Source organism: Diabrotica virgifera, chromosome 5 (genome assembly GCF_917563875.1).
Source record: "Diabrotica virgifera virgifera chromosome 5, PGI_DIABVI_V3a".
Taxonomy (NCBI): Eukaryota; Metazoa; Arthropoda; class Insecta; order Coleoptera; family Chrysomelidae; genus Diabrotica; species Diabrotica virgifera.
Window position 1 is genome coordinate 30,213,443 of NC_065447.1, and position 22,007 is coordinate 30,235,449.

The following is a 22,007-nucleotide window of genomic DNA, read 5'->3' on the forward strand; positions in this document are numbered from 1 at the left end:
CCAACTCCGTTATACTGTCCCCGTCTTCAGTTATATTTTCTGTTAGTTTTTTGACGCCATTTTTATCAATTTTCCGAGTAGATCTATATTTTCAGATAGGTAGATCTGTGGTTTATTGTCCTAGCGTTACCCTTCTTCTCTCCAGGTTTCTTCCAGTAATTTACATCCATGCCTTCTAGTTGCTCCAGTGAGAACAGTTCACCATTTATCGATAATTTGTTGTATTTTAATGCGGCTGTGTGTCCTTCCTGGCGTACCATTTTCATGTGCTGGAGAAGAAGCTTCCTTTCTTGTAGTATTTTTTTTTTCGGGTAGTCCTCATTGGTATATATTTTAGTGCCAGCCTTCAGAATTTCCATTCTGGTAGCTTCCTTTTTCATTTCTAATATGATGGGTCTGGGTACATTTTGTGGATCACCTTGTCTGCCTATTCTTCTCATCTCTACCAGTTCTTCATCTAGGTTTGTTTGTACGCCGATTTTTTCCATTATCCCCTTTATCTTATTTATTATCTCTTGTTCGCTTTCTGTTTGGTTTTCTTCGACCCCCTGTATTACTATGTTTTTTCTTCTAGCTTGTCTTTTCTGTATTTCGATTCTAACTTCTTGTTCCGTGATTTTAGTTCTCATTGCTTTGTTATCTGCTTTCAACTGTTCGTTTTCTTTATTTAATTTATCCAGGTCTACTTGAATTTTATCTATTTTACTTTCGATTCTTAAATTTCTTTCATCCATTTTCTCTAATTTTTCTAATATTGCTCCATTGTACTGCAGTAAGGGTGTCTGCCCAATCAACTTGTCGGAGCGTCAACCCTTCTCAGCACTTTGCAGTTTTAGTCAGATATGGATTTTCGTACTAATGATTCGGCTTTATTTATTGCAGAAATTTTTCAATAGCCGACAACGTCGCTTTTATTTCAGAAAGCACTTCAGCTCTTATGGGGATGTTTTTGTCTGTTGTTTATTAATTGTTTAAGAGGTTATTGTGATTTTTGCAATGCTTACTCATTAATATCTTCTGAATTTTGACGAAATATTTTTATCGGAAGCACTGTCGTCGGTCTAAATTCACTGTAGTTTGTTTGTATTAGTTTCTTTTTCACTTTGCTACACTCAATTTATATTTTAATACGGAGCGTATTTTGACAGTATCGTTCGGATTCAAACCTCGATGCCCGGATGAGATCGATGTCAATAGAGCATTATAACTTATAACGTTATTTCAGCATCCCTGTTTCATCAGACGTACGGGCTGATACAAATTCACATACGGAACAGCCAACGAATATCTCCTGCTTATTTCCCAACTTTAAGTGGTTAGGTACAAAGGTGTCATCTACTTGGATGGCCATAAACGAAAACGATTTCAGCAAAAGCTCTGCTATCGCTTTGATGAATTCAAAAGCCAAATGTATGGCTTCTTCTTTAACCTTCGGATGACCAAGGTGGGTAAATATGGACCCCAGCGTATGTTTTTCTTTAATAAATTCAAAAGTATTTTCAATTTTTAACTCATTTTTTTTTTATTTGATCTTTAATATCATTGTACATATCCTCATATTTTTAAATAAAAAAAATTCCCTATATTTTACGGATAAAAAATATATTCTGAAGTTGATGTTTAGTAACATAACGTCTGTTATGTGGAATTCCAAGTAGTTTTACACTGCGCGTTATCAAAATGTATTTTTAGACTGTGGTGCCTGTTATGTACGAATCATGACATTCCTGTCTGCTACAGTTAGTCATTATTATTATTTCCTGGCGTATATTATTATAGTTTCTTAGTATTTTGTGTACATGTAAGATATGGCCCGCAAATATCTTACTGAGGCTGAGTTACAGGAAATTGTTACTGCTAGCGATTTTTATGATGATATAGAAAATGAAATAGTATCAGAAAACGAGGGTGTATTGTTAGATGCAGATTTAAATGCTGAATACATTCATTCCAGGTCATTTTTTTGACCTGGGTCATTTTTTACCCCCGTTGGTCATCCGTGTAACAAAAAAGGTTGGTCATCGGAAGGTTACGTGCCGTCTCCCAATCGGGGGTTGGATATCATCATCACTGTCTTTACTTTATCTACCGCTGCTCTGAAGAGTTATATACAACTGCATTTAAACCAGTCCCTTAAATTCTTCAACCATGAGACTCAATTTCTTCCAATACTCCCTCTGCCTCTTATATTTCCCTGTATTATCAGTTTTAGCATTTCATATCGCTGTCCTCTCATTACTAGTCCCAGATATTATAACTTTTTTATTTTTATTGTGTTTATTATTTCGCATTCTTTGCCCATTTCTCGCAATACTTCTGTGTTTGTTTTCTTCTGCGTCCATGCTATTCTAAGCATCCTTCTGTAACACCACATTTCAAATGACTGTAGCTTATTTATGTGTTCTTGCTTCAATGTCCAGCTTTCAAGTCCATATTGCAGTATCGAGAACACGTAGCATCTCAAAGCTCTTACTCTCAGTTCCAATCCAAGGTCTTTGTTCAAGAGAACTGTTTTCATTTTTACAAACGCATTTCTATCCTGGTCCTTATTTCTGTTTGATTATTTTTCTCTGAAACCCAGGTTCCTAGGTATTTGTATTTGTCAACCCTTTCTATCGGTGCATTTCCCAAATGTATGCTTGATGGATTCGACCGTTACTTGATGGAAGTTAATTTTATCTAACAATAAAACACTAAAAACGTTTGTTTTCTATACTTCCACAAAATTTATTATAACTATGTGACTACAGCTGTTTCGGCAGAGTGCCTTTCTCAAGTGATTTAGTTTACCATGGGTTTGTCTTTTTAAAGTCTTTATATCAAATATAAAATTATTGCCTATGTCAAAAAATAACTTCGAAATAGAACTGAACATCATTAGACAAATAGCAGTAAACAATGGCTATAACGAACAAACAATTAATAAAATTTTAAACCAAAAATTCCATAAGAAAGCCCTGAAATTAGTCTATCCACCTCCACAGAAAGAACCCAGTACCTTCTGCTCTATTACATATACTGGCAAGATAACAACTAAATTAGCCAGATACATAAAAAAGAAAGGCATAACACCAGCTTTCAGAACTAACAACAACTTAAGCAAATATATTAAGAACAATAAGAGCCGAAAGAGAAAATAACTACAGAGTGGTGTCTACAAACTAACTTGTGGTGACTGTCCGAAAACTTACATCGGTCAAACTGGCAGAACCTTTGACAAACGGATAGCAGAACACAAAAGGGCTTTCAACAATAGAAGGACAGACACTTCTACATACGCACTTCACCTTCAAAATAAAGGCCTTAAGCTATCTTTATTAGAATCTATGGAAATTAATAAATTAAAAAATACAGATATAATTCTGAATGACCAACTCGAGACAAACAGCTCCCCACTCCTCAACCTCTTCAGTTAAAGACTTTAAAAAGGCAAACCCATAGTAAACTAAATCACTTGAGAAAGGCACTCTGCCGAAACAGCTGTAGTCACATAGTTATAATAAATTTTGTGGATGTACAGAAAACAAAGAAAGCAATCCGGCACCTTAGGAACAACAAAGCAGCGGGAATGGACGATATCCCAGCAGAACTGTGGAAAGCGGACACTGAGAGAACCGTGGACCTAATAGCACCATTATTAGCAGATGTATGGACTGAAGAAATCCTACCTAAGGAATGGAATAATGGAATTATAGTCAAACTTCCAAAAAAAGGGGACGCACAGCTATGTGAAAACTGGAGAGGAATAACGCTGTTATGTTCCATAAATAAAATATTAGCATTTATTGTTAATCAAAGAATCGACAATATAATAGACAAAACTCTCAGAAAAGAACAAGCGGGTTTCAGAAGGGGAAGATCCTGTATAAACCAAATTTCGACGGCAAGAATCATCATAGACGAAACTATAGAGAAGAACGCAGCCTTGATAATGGCCTTTATAGACTTTGCTAAAGCCTTCGACAGCATAAAACATACAGCCCTGTGGAAAATCTTAAGACTAAATAGATTACCTCCAAAGATAATTGGAATAATCAAAATGATGTATCAGCAAACAACATGTTAGGTATTGCATAAAGGGCAAATGACAGATAAAATACCAATTGAAGTAGGTTTAAAACAAGGTTGCATACTGTCGCCTTTGCTCTTCAATATATGTCTTAATCATATACTGGAAAAAACAATTGAAAGAAAAAATGGGATCTCTTGGAACTACCTTCAGAACAAGAAACTAGCAGATATGGAATACGCAGATGATATCTGTTTCGTAGCGAACACAGTAGATGACATGAAGAGCATGTTAAGGAAGCTAGAGGTGAAATCGGCAGAAGTGGGTCTTAAAATCAATACGAACAAGACAGTAGAGATGAGAATAGGAGTAACTAACTGTGACAAACTATACATCAACCAACAAGAAATAAAACAGGTTCAAGAATTTTGCTACCTAGGCAGTATAATCAGTGCAAAAGGTGGAGCTCAAGCAGATATTAAACAAAGAATACGAAAAGCACAACAAGCCTTTGGAACCCTCGCAAATATATGGAGATCAACACAGAAAACTGTGCTACTTTATGGGAGTGAAACATGGGCAATAACTGACTGTAAATAAAATCCAAGTTTTTGTAAATAGATGTCTACGTAAAATTCTAAAGGTATTGGGACCGTGCAAGTTCGGCAAAGCGACCTCTATTTCTACGCTCTGTACTTTTATTCGCACTTTTAATTATATTGGCCAATTATATTAGTCCTGGTTGCTGGATAATTGTCAAGGCCATAGTCCAAAAAAATAATAAGAAGAAAAAATAAGATGCAGGTTATGTTTAGCAAACGTAAACAATTGTATGTAGTAAATAAAATCAGTTATTAAAATGCAGTACTGCAAGCAAAATACAATTAATTAAATTTACCTTTATATAATAATTGCATATCATATCAATATTGTGGAGCAATATATAATTTTTCTGCGCCAATGACAGAAGGTATGAAATATACGTCAATTTGACAATTTCAATTGACAATATGAATTATTTAAGATAGATGCAATATTTCTCCGCGACTCGCGCACGGTCGTTTCTCGTTTCCCTTTCCAAGTACTTGCACACCGCGAATACTGACCCAATATCATAAAAAATGTAGCACGATGGAAAAAAACCAAACAAGAACCCATCAGAACAACAATAAAGAGGAAAAGATGGAACTGGCTGGGACACACACTGAGGAAAGAAAATGCAGACATAACAAAACAGGCACTCAAATGGAATGCAGTAGGACGAAGAAGCAGAGGACGCCCGACCAAAACATGGAGGAGTACCGTTGAAGAAGACCACAAAAGTATGAAGAAAACCTGGGGAGAAATAGCAACCATGGCCAGAAATAGAGGAGAATGGAGAAGCTTCGTGGATGCCCTATGCTCCTTCACGGAGTAACAGGATTGGATATATAGAAAACAAACGTTTTCAGTGTTTTATGTTAAATGTATGCTTGTTTGTATGTTGGTTTTCTAAGTTATTATCATGTATTTGGTCTTTTTTATATTCATTTGTAGTCCTAATGTATGACACAGGAGCACAATTCGTCAAACCGTCCGTGTTTGAGTTAGTATCGATAGAGTGTTATACCGTTATTTCAGCATACCTGTTTCGTCAGACACTCCGGCTTATACCAAATTCACACACGTAACGGTCAACGAATGTCTCCTGTTTATTTCCTACTTCAAGTGGTTAGCTACAAAGGTACCATCCACTTTGATTGTCGTAAACGGAAACGATTTGATAATATCGTTTTACTTATTTATCTTCTTTTAGATTATAGTATAACAACGTGTAAAAATATATTCATAATGGATCCGGATAAGATAAACTACGATCTCATCGAGCATGTCTTGGAATGGATTGTAGCAGGTGATCATGACTATCCGAAAGTAGGAACTATTCTGGTATTTCTGCCAGGAATTGGTGAGATAACGACGCTATATGATCAACTAAACGTTCATCCCGAACTTGGCAAGAGACGGGGAAAGTATCTCATTTTGCCTCTCCATTCGTCATTGTCTAGTGAAGAACAATCAGCTATATTCAGGTAAGTAAGTGGCACTTTGGAAAACTTAAAACAAATGTTACACTTCATATTTTACTTGTTGTCTCACTTACTTAAACCGTCCTCTTATACAGTTGAGTCCGGGAATCTTTAGCCATGCATCATTAAAGCATACGAAATAAGTCGGAAATTGAAATTTACTAAACCCAACAGAAAGTCACTTACTGTCACTTGCTGTTGCGTTTAGTAAATTTCAATTTCCGACTTATTTCGTATGCTTTAAATGATGACGCACGAGTAAAGATTTCCGGACTCAACTGTACCTTACGGTGTCAAGGTAAGTGGAGAAATCAAACGTCTCCATGACTTGTGGTCACTAGCTAGTCTCTCTGCTTTTCTCTACCCAATATATCTTTTCCAATATCTGTGTTCCATGTTCTTGCTGGCCTGCCTCTTTGTCGTTTTTTATCTGATGCAGCTGTCCATGCCCTCTTTACACTACTATATTTACTCGTTCTCGCCATATGGCCGGACCACGATAACTGTTTCGTCTTAAGCCCTTTTATGCATCCCGACACCGCACCTTTCACGTAGCTCTTCGTTTCCTATACGATCACGTTTGGTCACCCAGGTTACCTTCGCAAATATCGCATTTCGCATGCTTGAATTTTACTACGAATTTTATCGTTCACTGTTCACGTTTCACTACCGTAGAGTATCACCGACTCGTACACAGTTTTAGATATTTTCATATTTAAAAATGAATAACCATTTTCAATTTCGTTGCAGCACGAAACTACAGCGGCATAATTATTCTAGTCCAATCAGAGAGTGCAGCAAGCACCTCTACCGGTTTCGAAACTTCTTAGTCTCTCATCAGGAGGCACGTATGCTGCTCTCTCTGAGCCAACTAGGACAAACCCCGGCGTGCAGTCACGGTTTGCACGAACGAAATGGCAGGGATGCCCTAGCGGCAACTGCTAGCAAAAACTAAGTTTTCAATCTAATAGCACATAGAACAACACCAAACGATGTTATTCTGGATAACGAAACGATGGAAACGATGTTACGATGGACTCTGGAAACGGACGTGAATTATAAATTGTAAAATTCCCTCATCTTCCTTAGTCTTAGCATCCGTTATGGCTTGCAAATTGTAGAAGCCTCGGAGGTGTTACCAGAGAAGGTTCCCATTGTTTTCAATCTGGTAGGATGTAGAGTAACATCGTTTGGTGTTGTTTTATGTGCTACTAGATTGAAAACTTAGTTTTTACTAGCAGTTGTCGCTAAACATCACTGCCATTTCGTTCGTTGCAATCCGTGACTGCACGCCGGGGTTTGTCCTAATTGGGTCAGAGAGAGCAGCATATGTGCCTCCTGATGAGAGGCTAATAAGTTTCGAAACCGATAGAGGTGCTTGCTGCACTCTCTGATTGGGCTAGAATAATGACGCGGCTATAGATTCGTGTTGCAACGAAAATTGAAAATGGTTATTCATTTTTGATTTACATGTTTACTCTGATTGGAGTACGAAGGGAACCATTCTCGTTGGAACTTTACCGCGCTGAGCAGATGGGACGTGAATTATAAATTGTAAAATTCCCTCATTTTCCTTAGTCTCAGCATCCGTTATGGCTTGCAAATTGTAGAAGCCTCGGAGGTGTTACCAGAGAAGGTTCCCATTGTTTTCAATCTGGTAGGATGTATAGTAACATCATTTGGTGTTGTTCTATGTGCTATTAGATTGAAAACTTAGTTTTTGATTTTCATATTTGTTTTCAGGCTTACTTCGTTTTTCCTGATTAAACTGTTATTTGATGCATAGTATAATTTTGTTGCATTCATTACCCTGCTATTTATTTCTGGTTCTATATTTCCTTGCCCATTCATTGTGTTTATCCTAGATATTTGCAGCCCTCTACTGATGTAATAGTCTCATTCACTTGTTGCCGTATTTCAAATTTATACATAGTGTTAGTGTATAATAAATATAGTTACATGCACATTCTCATTTGGACAAAAAGTGTATATTATGCAACGAGTATTTAATAATGGTCATTATGATGCTCGTATATCGTATAGAATACGAGCATCTTAATGACAATTAAATGCAAGTAGTATATACATGATCTTTTCTACGATCATCATAACAAAAAAATATATTCAAAATCCATATTGTACCACAAACAAATATTTATTTCAAAGTAAGTTATCAATCGAAGTAGCACAGATAACGCCAATAAATATCGTTCCCATACCACCAGATTGACAACAGCTGGAATACTTTCTTTGGTTACACCTCCTGAGATTTTCAAAATTTATAAATCAAACAAGATGCCGAGGAAATTAAGATGAGAGAATTTTAAATAATTCACAACTCATCTGCTCAGCGTGGTAAAAGTTCCAACAAGAAAGATTCCTTAATACTCCTACAAAAGAGTATTTTCAATTTCTTTGCAACACGAAAATGCAGCAGCTGCATAATACTCTAGTTAAATCGGAGAGTGCAGGAAGAGTCTATACCGATTTCGGAGGTCTTTTCCCCCTCATCAGTAGTCCCATATCCTCTTCTCTCTGATTTCTCCAGGCATCACACTTTGGGCCCTTCCGAATTGCAAAGAAAGAAATGTCACGGATGAACTAGAGCCATCTACCGAAAAACAAAGTAAGTTATCAATCGAAGTAGCACAGAAAACGACAATAAATATCGTCTCCATACCACCAGATTGACAACAGGTGGAATACTTTCTTTGGTTACACCTCCTGAGATTTTCAAAATTTATAAATCAAACAGGATGCCGAGGAAATTAAGATGAGAGAATTTTAAATAATTCACAACTCATCTGCTCAGCGTGGTAAAAGTTCCAACAAGAAAGATTCCTTAATACTCCTACAAAAGAGTAAATGAATTCAAAATGTATAAACATTTTCAATTTCTTTGGAACACGAAAATGCAGCAACTGCATAATACTCTGGTTAAATCGGAGAGTGCAGGACGAGTCTATACCGGTTTCGGAGGTCTTTTCCCCCTCATCAGTAGTCCCATATTCTCTTCTCTACGATTTCTCCAGGCATCACACTTTGGAACCTTCCGAATTGCAAAGAAAGAAATGTCACGGATGAACTAGAGCCATATATCGAAAAACAAAGTAAGTTATCAATCGAAGTAGCACAGAAAACGACAATAAATATCGTTTCCATACAACCAGATTGACAACAGGTGGAATACTTTCTTTGGTTACACCTCCTGAGATTTTCAAAATTTATAAATCAAACAGGATGCCGAGGAAATGCAATTCGGAAGGGCCCAAAGTGTGATGCCTGGAGAAATCGGAGAGAAGAGGATATGGGACTACTGATGAGGGGGAAAAGACCTCCGAAACCGGTATAGACTTTACCTGCACTCTACGATTTAACCAGATTATTATGCAGCTGCTGCATTTTCGTGTTGCAAAGAAATTGAAAATGTTTATACATTTTTAATTCATTTACTCTTTTGTAGGAGTATTAGGGAATATTTCTTGTTGGAAATTTTACCACGCTGAGCAGATGAGTTGTGAATTATTTAAAATTCTCTCATCTTAATTTCCTCGGCATCCTGTTTGATTTATAAATTTTGAAAATCTCAGGAGGTGTAACCAAAGAAAGTATTCCACCTGTTGTCAATCTGGTGGTATGGGAACGATATTTATTGTCGTTTTCTGTGCTACTTCGATTCATAACTTACTTTGTTTTTCGATAGATGGCTCTAGTTCATCCGTGACATTTCTTTCTTTGCAATTCGGAAGGTTCCAAAGTGTGATGCCTGGAGAAATCGTAGAGAAGAGAATATGGGACTACTGATGAGGGGGAAAAGACCTCCGAAACCGGTATAGACTCGTCCTGCACTCTCCGATTTAACCAGAGTATTATGCAGTTGCTGCATTTTCGTGTTGCAAAGAAATTGAAAATGTTTTTACATTTTTAAATATTTATTTGTTTTATATAAAAATATATTTAAATTTATTTATTTTGTAACACAAACGTATATTTATTTCAGGTGTTAAATTTTCAATATCCCTTTGGTCTTCAGACATTTTTTTAGAAATATTAAATTTTTAATTTGTCAGTTTGCTCATTGGATATGTGCCACCTTCCATACAGAACGTCATCTCGCGATTCTATTGGTTAAAAATCTGTATCATAATGAAAATCTGTATCATAATGAAAATCTGTATCATAATGAATCCGATTATGATATAGTTATTGAAATTGTAATTGTTGTATTAAAGTATGAGAATAAAATCATAATTAAATAATTCATGTACGTTTCAGGAAGCCCAACCCCGGCCAAAGAAAAATCGTCTTGTCTACCAACTTGGCAGAAACTTCCATTACCATCGACGATTGCGTCTTCGTTATAGATTCCGGAAAAATGAAGGAAAAACGTTTCGACCCTAATAGGAATATGGAAAGTTTAGAAACAACGTGGGTGACCAGAGCGAACGCTCTCCAGAGAAAGGGTAGGGCTGGAAGAGTAATGAGCGGAGTGTGTATACATCTTTATACCAGTCACAGGTTTGTGTCCATTTTACCGTGTCATCGAAAACAATCGTAATAATTAGAGTAAGTTTTGGGGTTTATTTTGAAATGTCGCTGGTTGGAAATTCAGCCGTTTCACAAATCATACATTTATGTCATTATAACTTACACAAGAGCTCTAAAATTATCGATTTGTATCCCGAGAGACAATTTGACAGTTTTAATTATGTCAAATTGTCACAAGGGTAATACAAATCGGTAATTTTTAAGAGCTCGAGTGTAATTCGGCAAGATTATTTCATGAATAAAAATGTATTTTTAAACCATTTTAACTAATATTTTAACGATATATAATCATGTTCACTGTTCATACTTAAGTTCACTGACGATGGACTCATAGCTCAAAAAAAAAACGTTCGTTCTGAACAATAATCAACTATTGTAAGACATTTGGATTTATAATTTGAAGCGTTTTAAAATGTCTGCTCAAATGGGGACAGGGATAAAAATAACTACTTAGATATTGGGGGGTCGAAATGGGGCTGTAGAAGGAGCGGGCACTCAAACCTTCTTTGCGAACGGCAGCTTAGGTTTTGTTCGGTGGCGGGCCGTGGAATCGTTTTAAGGGATGGGAGGGTTTTAAGAAGACTAACTACCATTACCAAATAAGCAAGGGACACTTCACAGACTTGAGGACTTTCCTACTATTTAAAATATGACGCCGTTTGGAATAAATCCTCTGATTCACTACTGGGTACTTACTGGACACATTACGGTACTTACCGATACCAAATGGGGGGACATTCATATGAGATTCCTCTTTTGGGTCAAACTGGGCTACTCTAAACATCTTTCTTTGGCTTCTATGCCATTTTCCTTTTCTTTTACTCTAAAACTCAATTTCGGTTGCATTAGAAATCTAGTTAATAATTTTCCAAAAGGGTTGGAAATAAAAATAGGTACATTTTCAAAATATTTACTTAAACTTCAAAACTCTATTTTTATTATAAAAAAAATATTCTCAAACAAGAAATTACATACTTTACTACAGGAATGACAAATAAAAACAACTACAAACTTTATATGATTTTTACAAATATAAAAAATTTTCAACTTTGTTGAGCAGTGTATTTTAAAATTAAATTTGACCTACTTATTTCAACGTCTTTCAGCTGTCAAATGTCACTGCCATTTTCTTTAATTCCCAAAAAACTTTACTCATGTTGAAACCAAAATCTATTAAAATATTTAAAATTTTACCAACTGCAAGTTTTAATATCCACTTGGAATTTAATTAAAAACAAAATCGTACTATACAAACGTATATACGCATACAAACACTTTCATGTGTCAATCAACAAGTGGTCGTGGCTTCTCATGACGAAAACGGGCTCAAGACAATGGGGACAGCACAAAATCGAAGAACAAATATCTCATCAAAGACATCGGGAACTTAATGGGGACTTCAATACGGGAACTTCAAACATCATAAAAAAATGAACAGAAACTTCCACACAATGCCGGCTCACAACTGCGTATTTGCATTTTCACCTTACAAATTAAAAAAAGGGAAGATGATTATTTTAATCAACACAAAATTACTCATGAAATAGTGAAATCCATTTTCAAAACTAAGAACTACGATCTGCCGGTAATATCAGATCTAATCAAACGATTACACATCCATATCTTGGAACGCAATCTGTTCGGAGTTCACATCGTGATGGTCAATTTGGAACCATAGATTAATAATATAGTATTACCGGATAGATAGGCAACTCACTGTAAAAATTTGGTTCCTTTCGCCACTTGCGACCGTAGTGTTAACTAATCACCATTTGGCGGGAAATTTAAATGGACAAGCATTAATTCATCCGTTCAGCGCCTCTTGCGGGCCCTTTCGTTACTAATTAAAATATCTTCTTATAATCTCACCTATATTATTAAAATAAAATACCAGAACTTACTAAGCTTGTTAAAGTATTTTATTTAAATAATATCTAAGTAATACTCATAAATTATTCGGAATTCCCAAGTTACAAAAATATGTTATTTTTGCCGTCAAATTTAGTAAGAAAAAGGGATATAAAAAAAGTTAGGACAATGTTTTTCTAAATATAGGTACGTGTATTTATTTGTTGTTTCAGATAAAACAGTTATAAACTAATTACTATTTACCTATCTATGCATTTTTCTAACTTTTCTATGATTTGTACACAACGGTACACAACAATAATAAACCATGTTCAGTTTTTTTATTAACACAACACAAAAGTTCTTTCGTTTCGTAACTAAAACAAAACTACACTTTATCAACGAAGGATAAGGAACCAACTTAAATTGAAATTACTAAGAACAAATCGTTAAAGGTAAAAGGTAATACAATAAAAAATAAAAACTGTAAACTAATTACTAATGGAAAATTTTTTCCACTAACTGTCATTACTTTTGACAGAATTGACATTGCCGAGTTAAGCCTCGTTTGATTATTTTATTTATGACATTCAGATATGGCGTTAACATAAATGATTGGTTAAAGTCTTCGTGAGCGAGATAGGCTGTCATTTCTCTTTATTAGCTGACGGTAGTGAAAGTGATGGGGGAAATTCCCCAGTTTGTTCATATAAGATTCCGGGGCATGTTTGGAACTACTCTCCTCGGCGCGGTACCTAACCTTCACCGAAAATTCTTCTGCAACGTCCTTAACGCTGCAACATCTACAAGTTTGGGACCAGGCCAATACATTTTTTAAGGGGAAATAGGTATTTTCTCAATGTTGTGAAACAATTTGAAACATTTCAAACAGGGGCGGTTCAGAACTTTTTAATGATGAATAACTTAGACAACATATACAGAGATAACAAAATAAATTAGAAAATTAGGTATTTTTTTGGGGATAGGATATAAAATTAATGAATGCTATTGACTCAAAATACAAGGAATAATTATTTATTAGGCGGGCTTAAAACAAAACATTGTAGCGGAATTTGTAATGCTACAAATTTAATTTTTTATTAAAATATTTATACCAATTACAACAGAAGTTTTCACTTCGATGTTAAGTTTTTTTTTAAATGAACTTTGTTTTTTTAGGTTTAGACATAATATATTACCTCAACCAATTCCAGAAATCAATCGAATACCCTTGGAGCAATTAATATTAAATATCAAAGTGTTACAAAACTTTGAAAACAGGGATGTAGTGCAGGTTTTAGGTAAGTTATAAGAAACTAGTCCTTATTAAAAAAAAAAACGATATGTAATTATGCTATACTTATAGAAATTATAAAAAAATGTAATAGGTCTGGATCCCGCGTATGAAAAAAAGTTGAATAATACCAAGTTGAAAATTTGTTAATAGCTTAAGGGTGTCTAGTCGGACAAACTTTGATGTACGGGAACACTGGAACAGGGAAAGTTTTAATTGTGGAACAATTTAAAAATTTGGAACGTCAGACCACGAAAACGTCCCATGTATTTTGTCGGACAGAACTTCCAATTGATTTGTTACCCTTTCATTAAACTCTCATGCAAAAATCAGACTGCTATTTGTTACCTGTCATAATTCCTGTCATTTGACATGTTCTACGTGTTCCACTCATTAAAATGCCCAGTTGGTGATAAATAGCAGTCTGATTTTTGCAGGACAGTTTAATGAAAGGGTAACAAATTAATTGGAAGTTCTGTCCGACAAAATACATGGGACGTTTTCGTAGTCTGATGTTCCAAATTTTTAACCTGTTCCACAATTAAAACTTCCCCTGTTCCAGTGTTCCCATACATCAAAGTTTGTCCGACTAGACACCCTTAAGCTATTAAAAAATTTTCAGCTTGCTGTTAATCAACTTTTTTTTCATACGCGGGATCCAGACCTATAATTTTTACTGAACTTCAAGTTATATAATATGTCAAATGAAAGCCCTTAATTCATCATTATCATCATCATCATTAATGAACATTGAATATAACTTTTATGGCTCTACGCAGAGGTAAATCGTACTATGTCCAGAGACAATTTTACGGCAAGTTACCGACTTTTTAATGAACACCAAGTACACTTCTGGTCAGAGGTAAACAACACTATGTGGACTTGGTGTCGTTTACCTCTACTAAATGTGTCCACTGTTATTTACCATCTCGACATAGATTATAATACACTACAATACCATTTTACAGTGAACAATCAGCGATTGAAGCTGTGTAAGGTTGTTTTTAAACACACTTTGTAAATCTAACTTAGTAGTAGTGAATATGTTGAAAAAATTGAGCCAGGAGCTTTACTAAAAGCTGATCCAAGAGGTAGACACACGCCAGTCAATAAAAGTCCTACCGAAACCATAAAAAAAAACGAATAAAATCCACAGAACTAGTTTTCGATTGGTTGACCAATCATCATCAGTGCTTACCTAAAATGAATATAACCTGATAAAATGATGCAAAGGTTTTAAAATTTTGACTACGGTTAAGAAAAGTTAAAGGTTATACTCACGTGATCTAACATGCTAACAACCAAAATATAATATTACAAAAATATGTGGGTAAAAACCCTTTAAAAGTAATCCGTCAAGGAAACATTGAAGAAATATGCGAACTTAAGCATGGATGTTTAAAATATTCCATGTACTACGCTCTACACCACATTCACATAGCAAATTCCCAACATAAACAAACGCACGTGTTAACGATTCGTGCACTCATTCGTCAAGAAGCTATTAAATATAATTTATCGCCCTAAACGAGGCGGTTTCTAATTTTACAGGTCCTAACTTGTCAGTCTGCATCTGCAAATTCAAATTGTATTTTTTAGCATGTTGGTTTTTAAGATAATATTATTTTGTGTTATGTTATGTACTTTACAGTAGTTATTGTTGAGTTATTAATTAGGACTGGTCGTGTTTTATAGTTTTTTATAGTTAGTTTTATAGTGTGTAGTCTGTGTAGTGAACTTTTAGTATCCATAAACAAAGTATTTATTCATCAAAAGTAAAAATAGCTTGTGGTAATCACTTTTATAAAGGTAAGAGAAACTTATATTTTAATATATTGATGTTTCAAAAAGTTTAATTTCCTCTTCTGGACATGAAAAAGTATACAAAATGCAGTTTCATAATAGTCCATTTACTCACGGTAAAGTGTTACAAAACCTTCAATTTTTAAAGAACCGCTTAGATTGACATGAAATTTGGCTAAATGTTTAAATATAGCTAATATGTCAAAGAAAAAAGTAATACTGTGCCGATGTGTGCTTTGGTCCTGGCAAAAAATACACGTTCAAAATAAGCCCGGAAATGGATAAATTGATTAATTCCAAGCAACTTTTGTTCTATAGCGGTTTTTCACATTTTTCACAAAGTCAATACTTGTCGAGTTATTTGTGAGTGAATATGTTCATTTTTCAACAAAATAACCACGTCTTTAGACGGTTTTTTGCAAATATTCCAAAAAGTAAATATCTTATCGAAAAAAAAAACATTCTTAGCAAAAACATAACTTATAAATACCATAACCTTATAATATGATGCTACTTTATTCAAAATTATTATGTACATATATCTCAGTTAATGAATATTTTATTTTACCACATTTTCCTTAAGGACATAGGCGCAAAATTTCGCGCTCAATGTGTTTTAAATGTATTCATTTTTTTGAGTCCTGTGAAAACTAATAAATATTTTTGAAAAATTTAAAGGCAGAATGAAAGATTACATTATTATTGAGGGCCGAAAGTCCCTGAAAACTTCTATAATGTTTATTTTAATAAGTTACAGGGATGAAAATAAAAGAGAAAATTTAGGGTGATTTTTAATTGCAAATATTTCACTAAAAAGAAACTTTTTATTTATTATAATTGACTCTTGGCCGTCCGTAATAAGGTAATATTTTATTCTGCGTTTAAATTTTTCAAAAATACTTGATAGTTTTCTCAGGAATCGAAAAAAATGAATACAATTTGAAACACATTAAAAATTTTGAAAGCGGATATTTTGCGCCTTTCAAATTAAATTTCAAGCAATTTTTACGGTATTAGTTTCAAAAGTAAATATTTTTAAAAAAACATATGATACACCTCAGTACGGCCCTGTTTAGCTTCCACGTGCGTTTGTTTACAGTTGGGAATTTGTAAAGTGAATGGACTTGGGTACCATCTGAGCTCTGATTCGACTTGTTCTCATGATGACAGTATGGTGGCAAGTGACGATGAAATGAATGGGGACTTCTGAACGATGACATGACAGAAGTGACAGTTCCACAGGAAGTTGAAAATTTAACCTGTCATATTTGAAGACTATGGTGTACAGCTTGTTACATCAAGAAATGTAACAACACTCATTTCCACTGTGAAAAATAATCAATTAAAATTAAAATAAACTAGATGTTGTAGTTATAAAAATGTATTCACGTATATTGTCAATGATATTGGTAGGCAAACCACATTACACAAATTATTTTTATTCGAAAACTGAAATCAGTAATGAAATCCTATTGTCAATAGACCCAGGATTTAGAAAAGCAATTTTGCGTTGATTTAAAGTTATCGAATTTATTTAACTTATTGGTTGCTGTTGAAATTTGTGTAAGTTTAAAAAGAGGTCACTTCAGTCACCCCCACTGTGATCTCTACATAGCAATGTAGCCATAAGCGATTACCACCAAGGAGATGAAGACGATATGGAGCATCTCTAACAATTTTGAGCGTTGTCGTCTATAATTGTACTAAATTATTATAATGTATTATTTGTCTCTAATAAAATAATAGTATGAGCTGTTTAACAAGTTTGTCTTGTTTACTTCGTAGAGACCTTAACATGCAATGTCACATTATTTAAAAAAGTTGTTAGAGGTAAACAACAGTATGTCCAACTATAAATTAAAAAAAAATTATACAATGAAAGGTAAACTTCAGAAAAATAAACTTTATAAACTTATGGTTATAGGTATAGGTATATAACACTTCAGGTTATAGGTATATAACACTTCATAGAGGGAAAAACGATGATACATACGACAAAAATAATATATGTGAGCATTTACTAATTACAAATTTATAAAATGTTAAAACTACTCTCCTGAAAAAGTAAGAAAATGGACATAGTGTCCTTTACCTCCGGGGTACAGATATATTCTTAGGGTTTTGAAAGCCCTCAATTCGTGGATCACTTTAGGCATCTCCTCCAATTGTTCTAGTGAGCGGTTGATGAGTTATCGAAAAACTACTTAGATCCCTAAATGGCTTATTGGTAACTGACAGAATAATGCAAATCTATAAGTTGTATATTTTTTTGTGTTAGGTTATTGATCTAACTGTTTTTTTCATAGATATATAATACTCTAGATTGCGCCCTGCGATCTTAAAATGGGTGACGATTGCGACAGAGATAAACGAGCCTATTTGGTCGGTAGTCTCTTTTTAATTTAAGGGGAATATCGACGACGTGAATATCACACTTTATCGAGTAATATGTGTTGACAGTTGGAGCGGGTGGTGACGGGAAATGGTCTTTGGTCTTCAGACGTGGATAATCGTGGTTCGAATCCCATACCAACTTTACTTTTTTTATTTTTATTTAATGAATATTGCGTTTATTAGATATTTTTACATCTGAAAAATGGACCTAAGTAAATCTAGCAGATAATAAATGTATGTATAGTAAGTTAATATTGGAATACATAATTTGTGAACTGCATAGTAAAATAAAAGTCATTCGTTATTAATATAAATTCATCTTTATTCGAATGATGTGAATGTTTGTTTTGCTTCTACTTTTTTAAAAAATTGTAACAATAGTTTCATAAATAAAAATAACGTCTAATTACTTATAATTGAATCGGTCATTTCAAAAACAGCAAAGTCCACAATTTTCAGAAACTAACTTTTTGAGAGGAATAAACTCCTTTAAGATAAACGTTGTGTGCAAAAACGACACCAGTCTAGTAAAAACATTACGAACAAAACTACAATATAACTCTGAATTTTGATGTCATCCATTTCATCCATCTTTCGACTATATAGTTAGTTTTCTTTGCTCTTCTGTAAAATTAGGAATATGTGACTCGTGTTGTTTTTGAAATGACCGATTCAATTAATAAATCGATGGTACATTATGTTGATATTAATTATTGGTAATTTTTTACGAATATTTTTAACAATTACTTTATACTATTCTACAATTAACTTATTAAAAAAATAACATTTTCTTTTATATTTTTAAAAATCTATAGGTACCTACACAGTTTTTCTTATTTGTTATACATTTCTTTGCATAGATTTACTTTAGAGATGTAATAATTTAAAAATTTTAGATTTATTAGAAATGTCACTTATAAATCGACGCATACAGCGAAGACTGTACTAACTCATTTTTTTAAGTTTTCGAATAAAGCAAGTTAAAGTTTTGATTAACGCATAAAATCAGGGGTTCCTATTTACTAAATTGTTTTTATATTTATCCATTGTGTTTACCGTATTGTTCCACTTGTGCTTTTGAACATGTCAATTTTTTTTCTTTATATGGTTTTTGAATGAGTTAGTACAGTATTCGCTGGAAAAATCGGGAAAATCCTGGATAGTACATCCTGGATACTTATGTATATGTACTTATAAAATGCACCTTCTATTCACATGTATTATTTTTATCTAATAGAAATTTATACGCTGTACAACTTTTAAAACGTAAACAATGTTATTCATGTAGGCGTATTTTACTTAACCTAAAAATGCGAAAACTATACTAACTCACAAGACAATGACGATTCCGTTCGGAATACCGAGGAAGACTATACTAACTTTGATTGAGATAGCTTATTACCTATCTCAGATAGGAGATAGGATAGTTTTCGTGGGATAATGTAAAGATATACAAGTTAGTACAATATCGAAGTGCAAAATTGGTTGCCTAAACGTAAACAGATTAATATAGAACTTTGTTCGGTGAAAGACATCACGGTTATCTAATTTGTCAGGGGTGTAACTCAAAAACGCCAAAAATTGAGTTAGTACAGTCTTCGTTGGATGCGTCGAAATGTTTAAATTGTGAAAATTATGGTAAAATGGATAAAACCCCTTCAAAAAATCATTATAATTCTCATAGAAAACGAAGTTCGTCAGAAGAATCCCATCAGAAATTGTTTGCAATCCTTTCTTGAATATTATGAGAGATTTTCGGAGGTCCCATAAACAAAATTTAACAGTAACTGAAATATGTGAGAAGAGGAGCCCAAATTTGAAGTCAGATGATCGAAAAAGACTATATTTTATTCCTTTTTGTTAATCTATAAGATAAATTAATGTTATTTAATATGCTTAATCAAAATATAACCCTCACGCACAAGTTGTAGTCTATATGACTAACAACTTCAGTGAGAAACTGGGTTTATTTATTATGTTGTTAGTTGCTACAAATAAACTCTATTATTATTATATTATTATTATTAAAAATAATATCTAATAAACGCAATATTGATTAAATAAAAAATAAAAAAAGTAAAGATTGGTATGGGATTCGAACCAGGATTATCCACGTCCGAAGACAAACGACCAGTTCTCGTCGCCATCCGCTCGAACTGTCAAACCATCTAAAATACTCGACGACAGAGTAGGATAGTGACGTCGTCGATACTCCCCTTGAATTAGAAAGAGACTACCGACCAAATAGGCTCATTTATCTCTGTCGCAACCGTCACCCATTTTAAGATCGTAAGGCGCAATCTAGAGTATTATATATCTATGTTTTTTTCGATTAACCTTAAAGGGTACTTTTATTTGACTAAAACTACGTTTATGGTGATTTTTAACAAAACATAAAAAGCGTAACTATTATTCAAAGTATTTAACGGTATGTTTTTTTAGGGTCCTTTATTGAACCACCCACACTAGAAAATATAGTTACGGCTGTGAAAAGGTTAGAAAATGTGGGTGCGTTGGATAAACATGAAAATTTGACACCTTTAGGGCATCATTTGGCGACTTTACCAGTGGACGTAAGAATAGGTAAGTAAGAATGTGCTTTAGAATTAACACGACCGGGTACGTGGCAGCTATTTGCTGTTATCGACTAATGCATAACTTTATACTTATATCATTTGATTTTAAATCACGTCACATGACGTGTATTTTTTCTTAATAAAAGTTATTTCTTATCAGGTAATGTGCAGTCTGTAAGACTGATTGGCTTTAAAATTTCTCAGTAACTTAATGCCGGATACTCCATTTAAGGCGTGACTTTATCTATTCGTCGAGGGAATAAATGCCTACTTATTACCTGATTTTCACAATTAATATGTCAGTTATATTTTAACAAAAAAGTTGTTTACTGTCAATTATGTAGTCTGTGAAACTGCACGATTCCGCTTTTAATACAAAATATTTTGTACTTTTATTATGACACTTCCTATCTTAAACAGCTTAAAAACAGTACTAATAATTAAGTAAGAATATCATACCTTATTATACTTGATAATATACTTCTGAAAGTATGCTTCGGTGTATACCTGCATATTTTCCTTTTTAAAATGTACACTTTTTACTTTTTTGTAGGAAAATTAATACTTTATGGTGCAATATTTGGCTGTGTCGATGCTGCTTTAACAATGGCGGCATGTTTAAGTTCAAAATCTCCGTTTGTATCTCCATTTGGTAAACGGGAAGAAGCCAACAAAAAGAAAAAATCCTTCGCCGTTGGCATGAGCGATCATGTAACTACATTAATGGCCTATAAGGTAAGACGTTCATGTTTATTTTTAATTTATATTATAGCTTTTAGTTGTTTCCACTCTGTGTGTCATAAAGAATTGCTAAAACATTTTAATTTATGTCTTAAAAATTTTCAAAATAGCAACACTTTAAGAAGAATTGCACCTTAAATTCTTCGAAGAGAATAAACATATTCCAATTGTTTATTTACATTGACAAATGGCGGTAAGCGAAGCCAAATAGCAGACTGGCAAAAATTTACGGAGAAGAGATCTTCGAGGCATTCTTATGCCAGAATTCGCGTCAGGTTCTGGATTTAGATCCTGACGTAAAGCTTCACCTGAAGGAACACCGCCTTGTCAATATAGATGTTGGAAGTTTTTGTTCTTTTATTTTTGAGGGAGTATGGTTTTCTTAGTTTCTTCTGGTTTATCTGTTGTTATCCTTTGGTGACATGAATAAAAACATGTCCACCTGCCTGCTTACAAGAGCAAAGCTGAAACTTCTCCTCGTGTCATAAGAAAATTATCCGCCGTTTGCGATCACCATTGTAAAGGCTTCTCGATCTTCTGCAACATGGAATAATTGTCCTGCATTTGATATGTTCCGTGGTGTTCACGGAAACACATAAATAAAATAATATTAATAAAACGCAAACAACTGTCAATAATGAACTGTGGAGCCTGGAGGCTGTGTATCGACTGAACTATAGTATAATTCAATAAGCGATGCAGGGCGATGTAAACATTACCACGTGTAG

The 22,007-nt window shown here is 34.0% G+C and overlaps 1 protein-coding gene across 2 annotated transcripts in view; it reads left to right on the plus strand.

Moving 5' to 3' along the window:
- LOC114334859 (putative ATP-dependent RNA helicase DHX57) overlaps positions 1-22,007 on the plus strand; it is a 72,754-nt gene that overhangs the window by 25,390 nt on the left and 25,357 nt on the right. For both annotated transcript variants that reach the window (XM_050651344.1, XM_028284975.2), the window contains exons 7-11: positions 5,805-6,078; positions 10,351-10,593; positions 13,651-13,772; positions 20,405-20,545; positions 21,092-21,273. In XM_050651344.1, the coding sequence (XP_050507301.1) occupies positions 5,805-6,078; positions 10,351-10,593; positions 13,651-13,772; positions 20,405-20,545; positions 21,092-21,273 (962 nt within the window). The remainder of the gene's footprint in view (positions 1-5,804; positions 6,079-10,350; positions 10,594-13,650; positions 13,773-20,404; positions 20,546-21,091; positions 21,274-22,007) is intronic.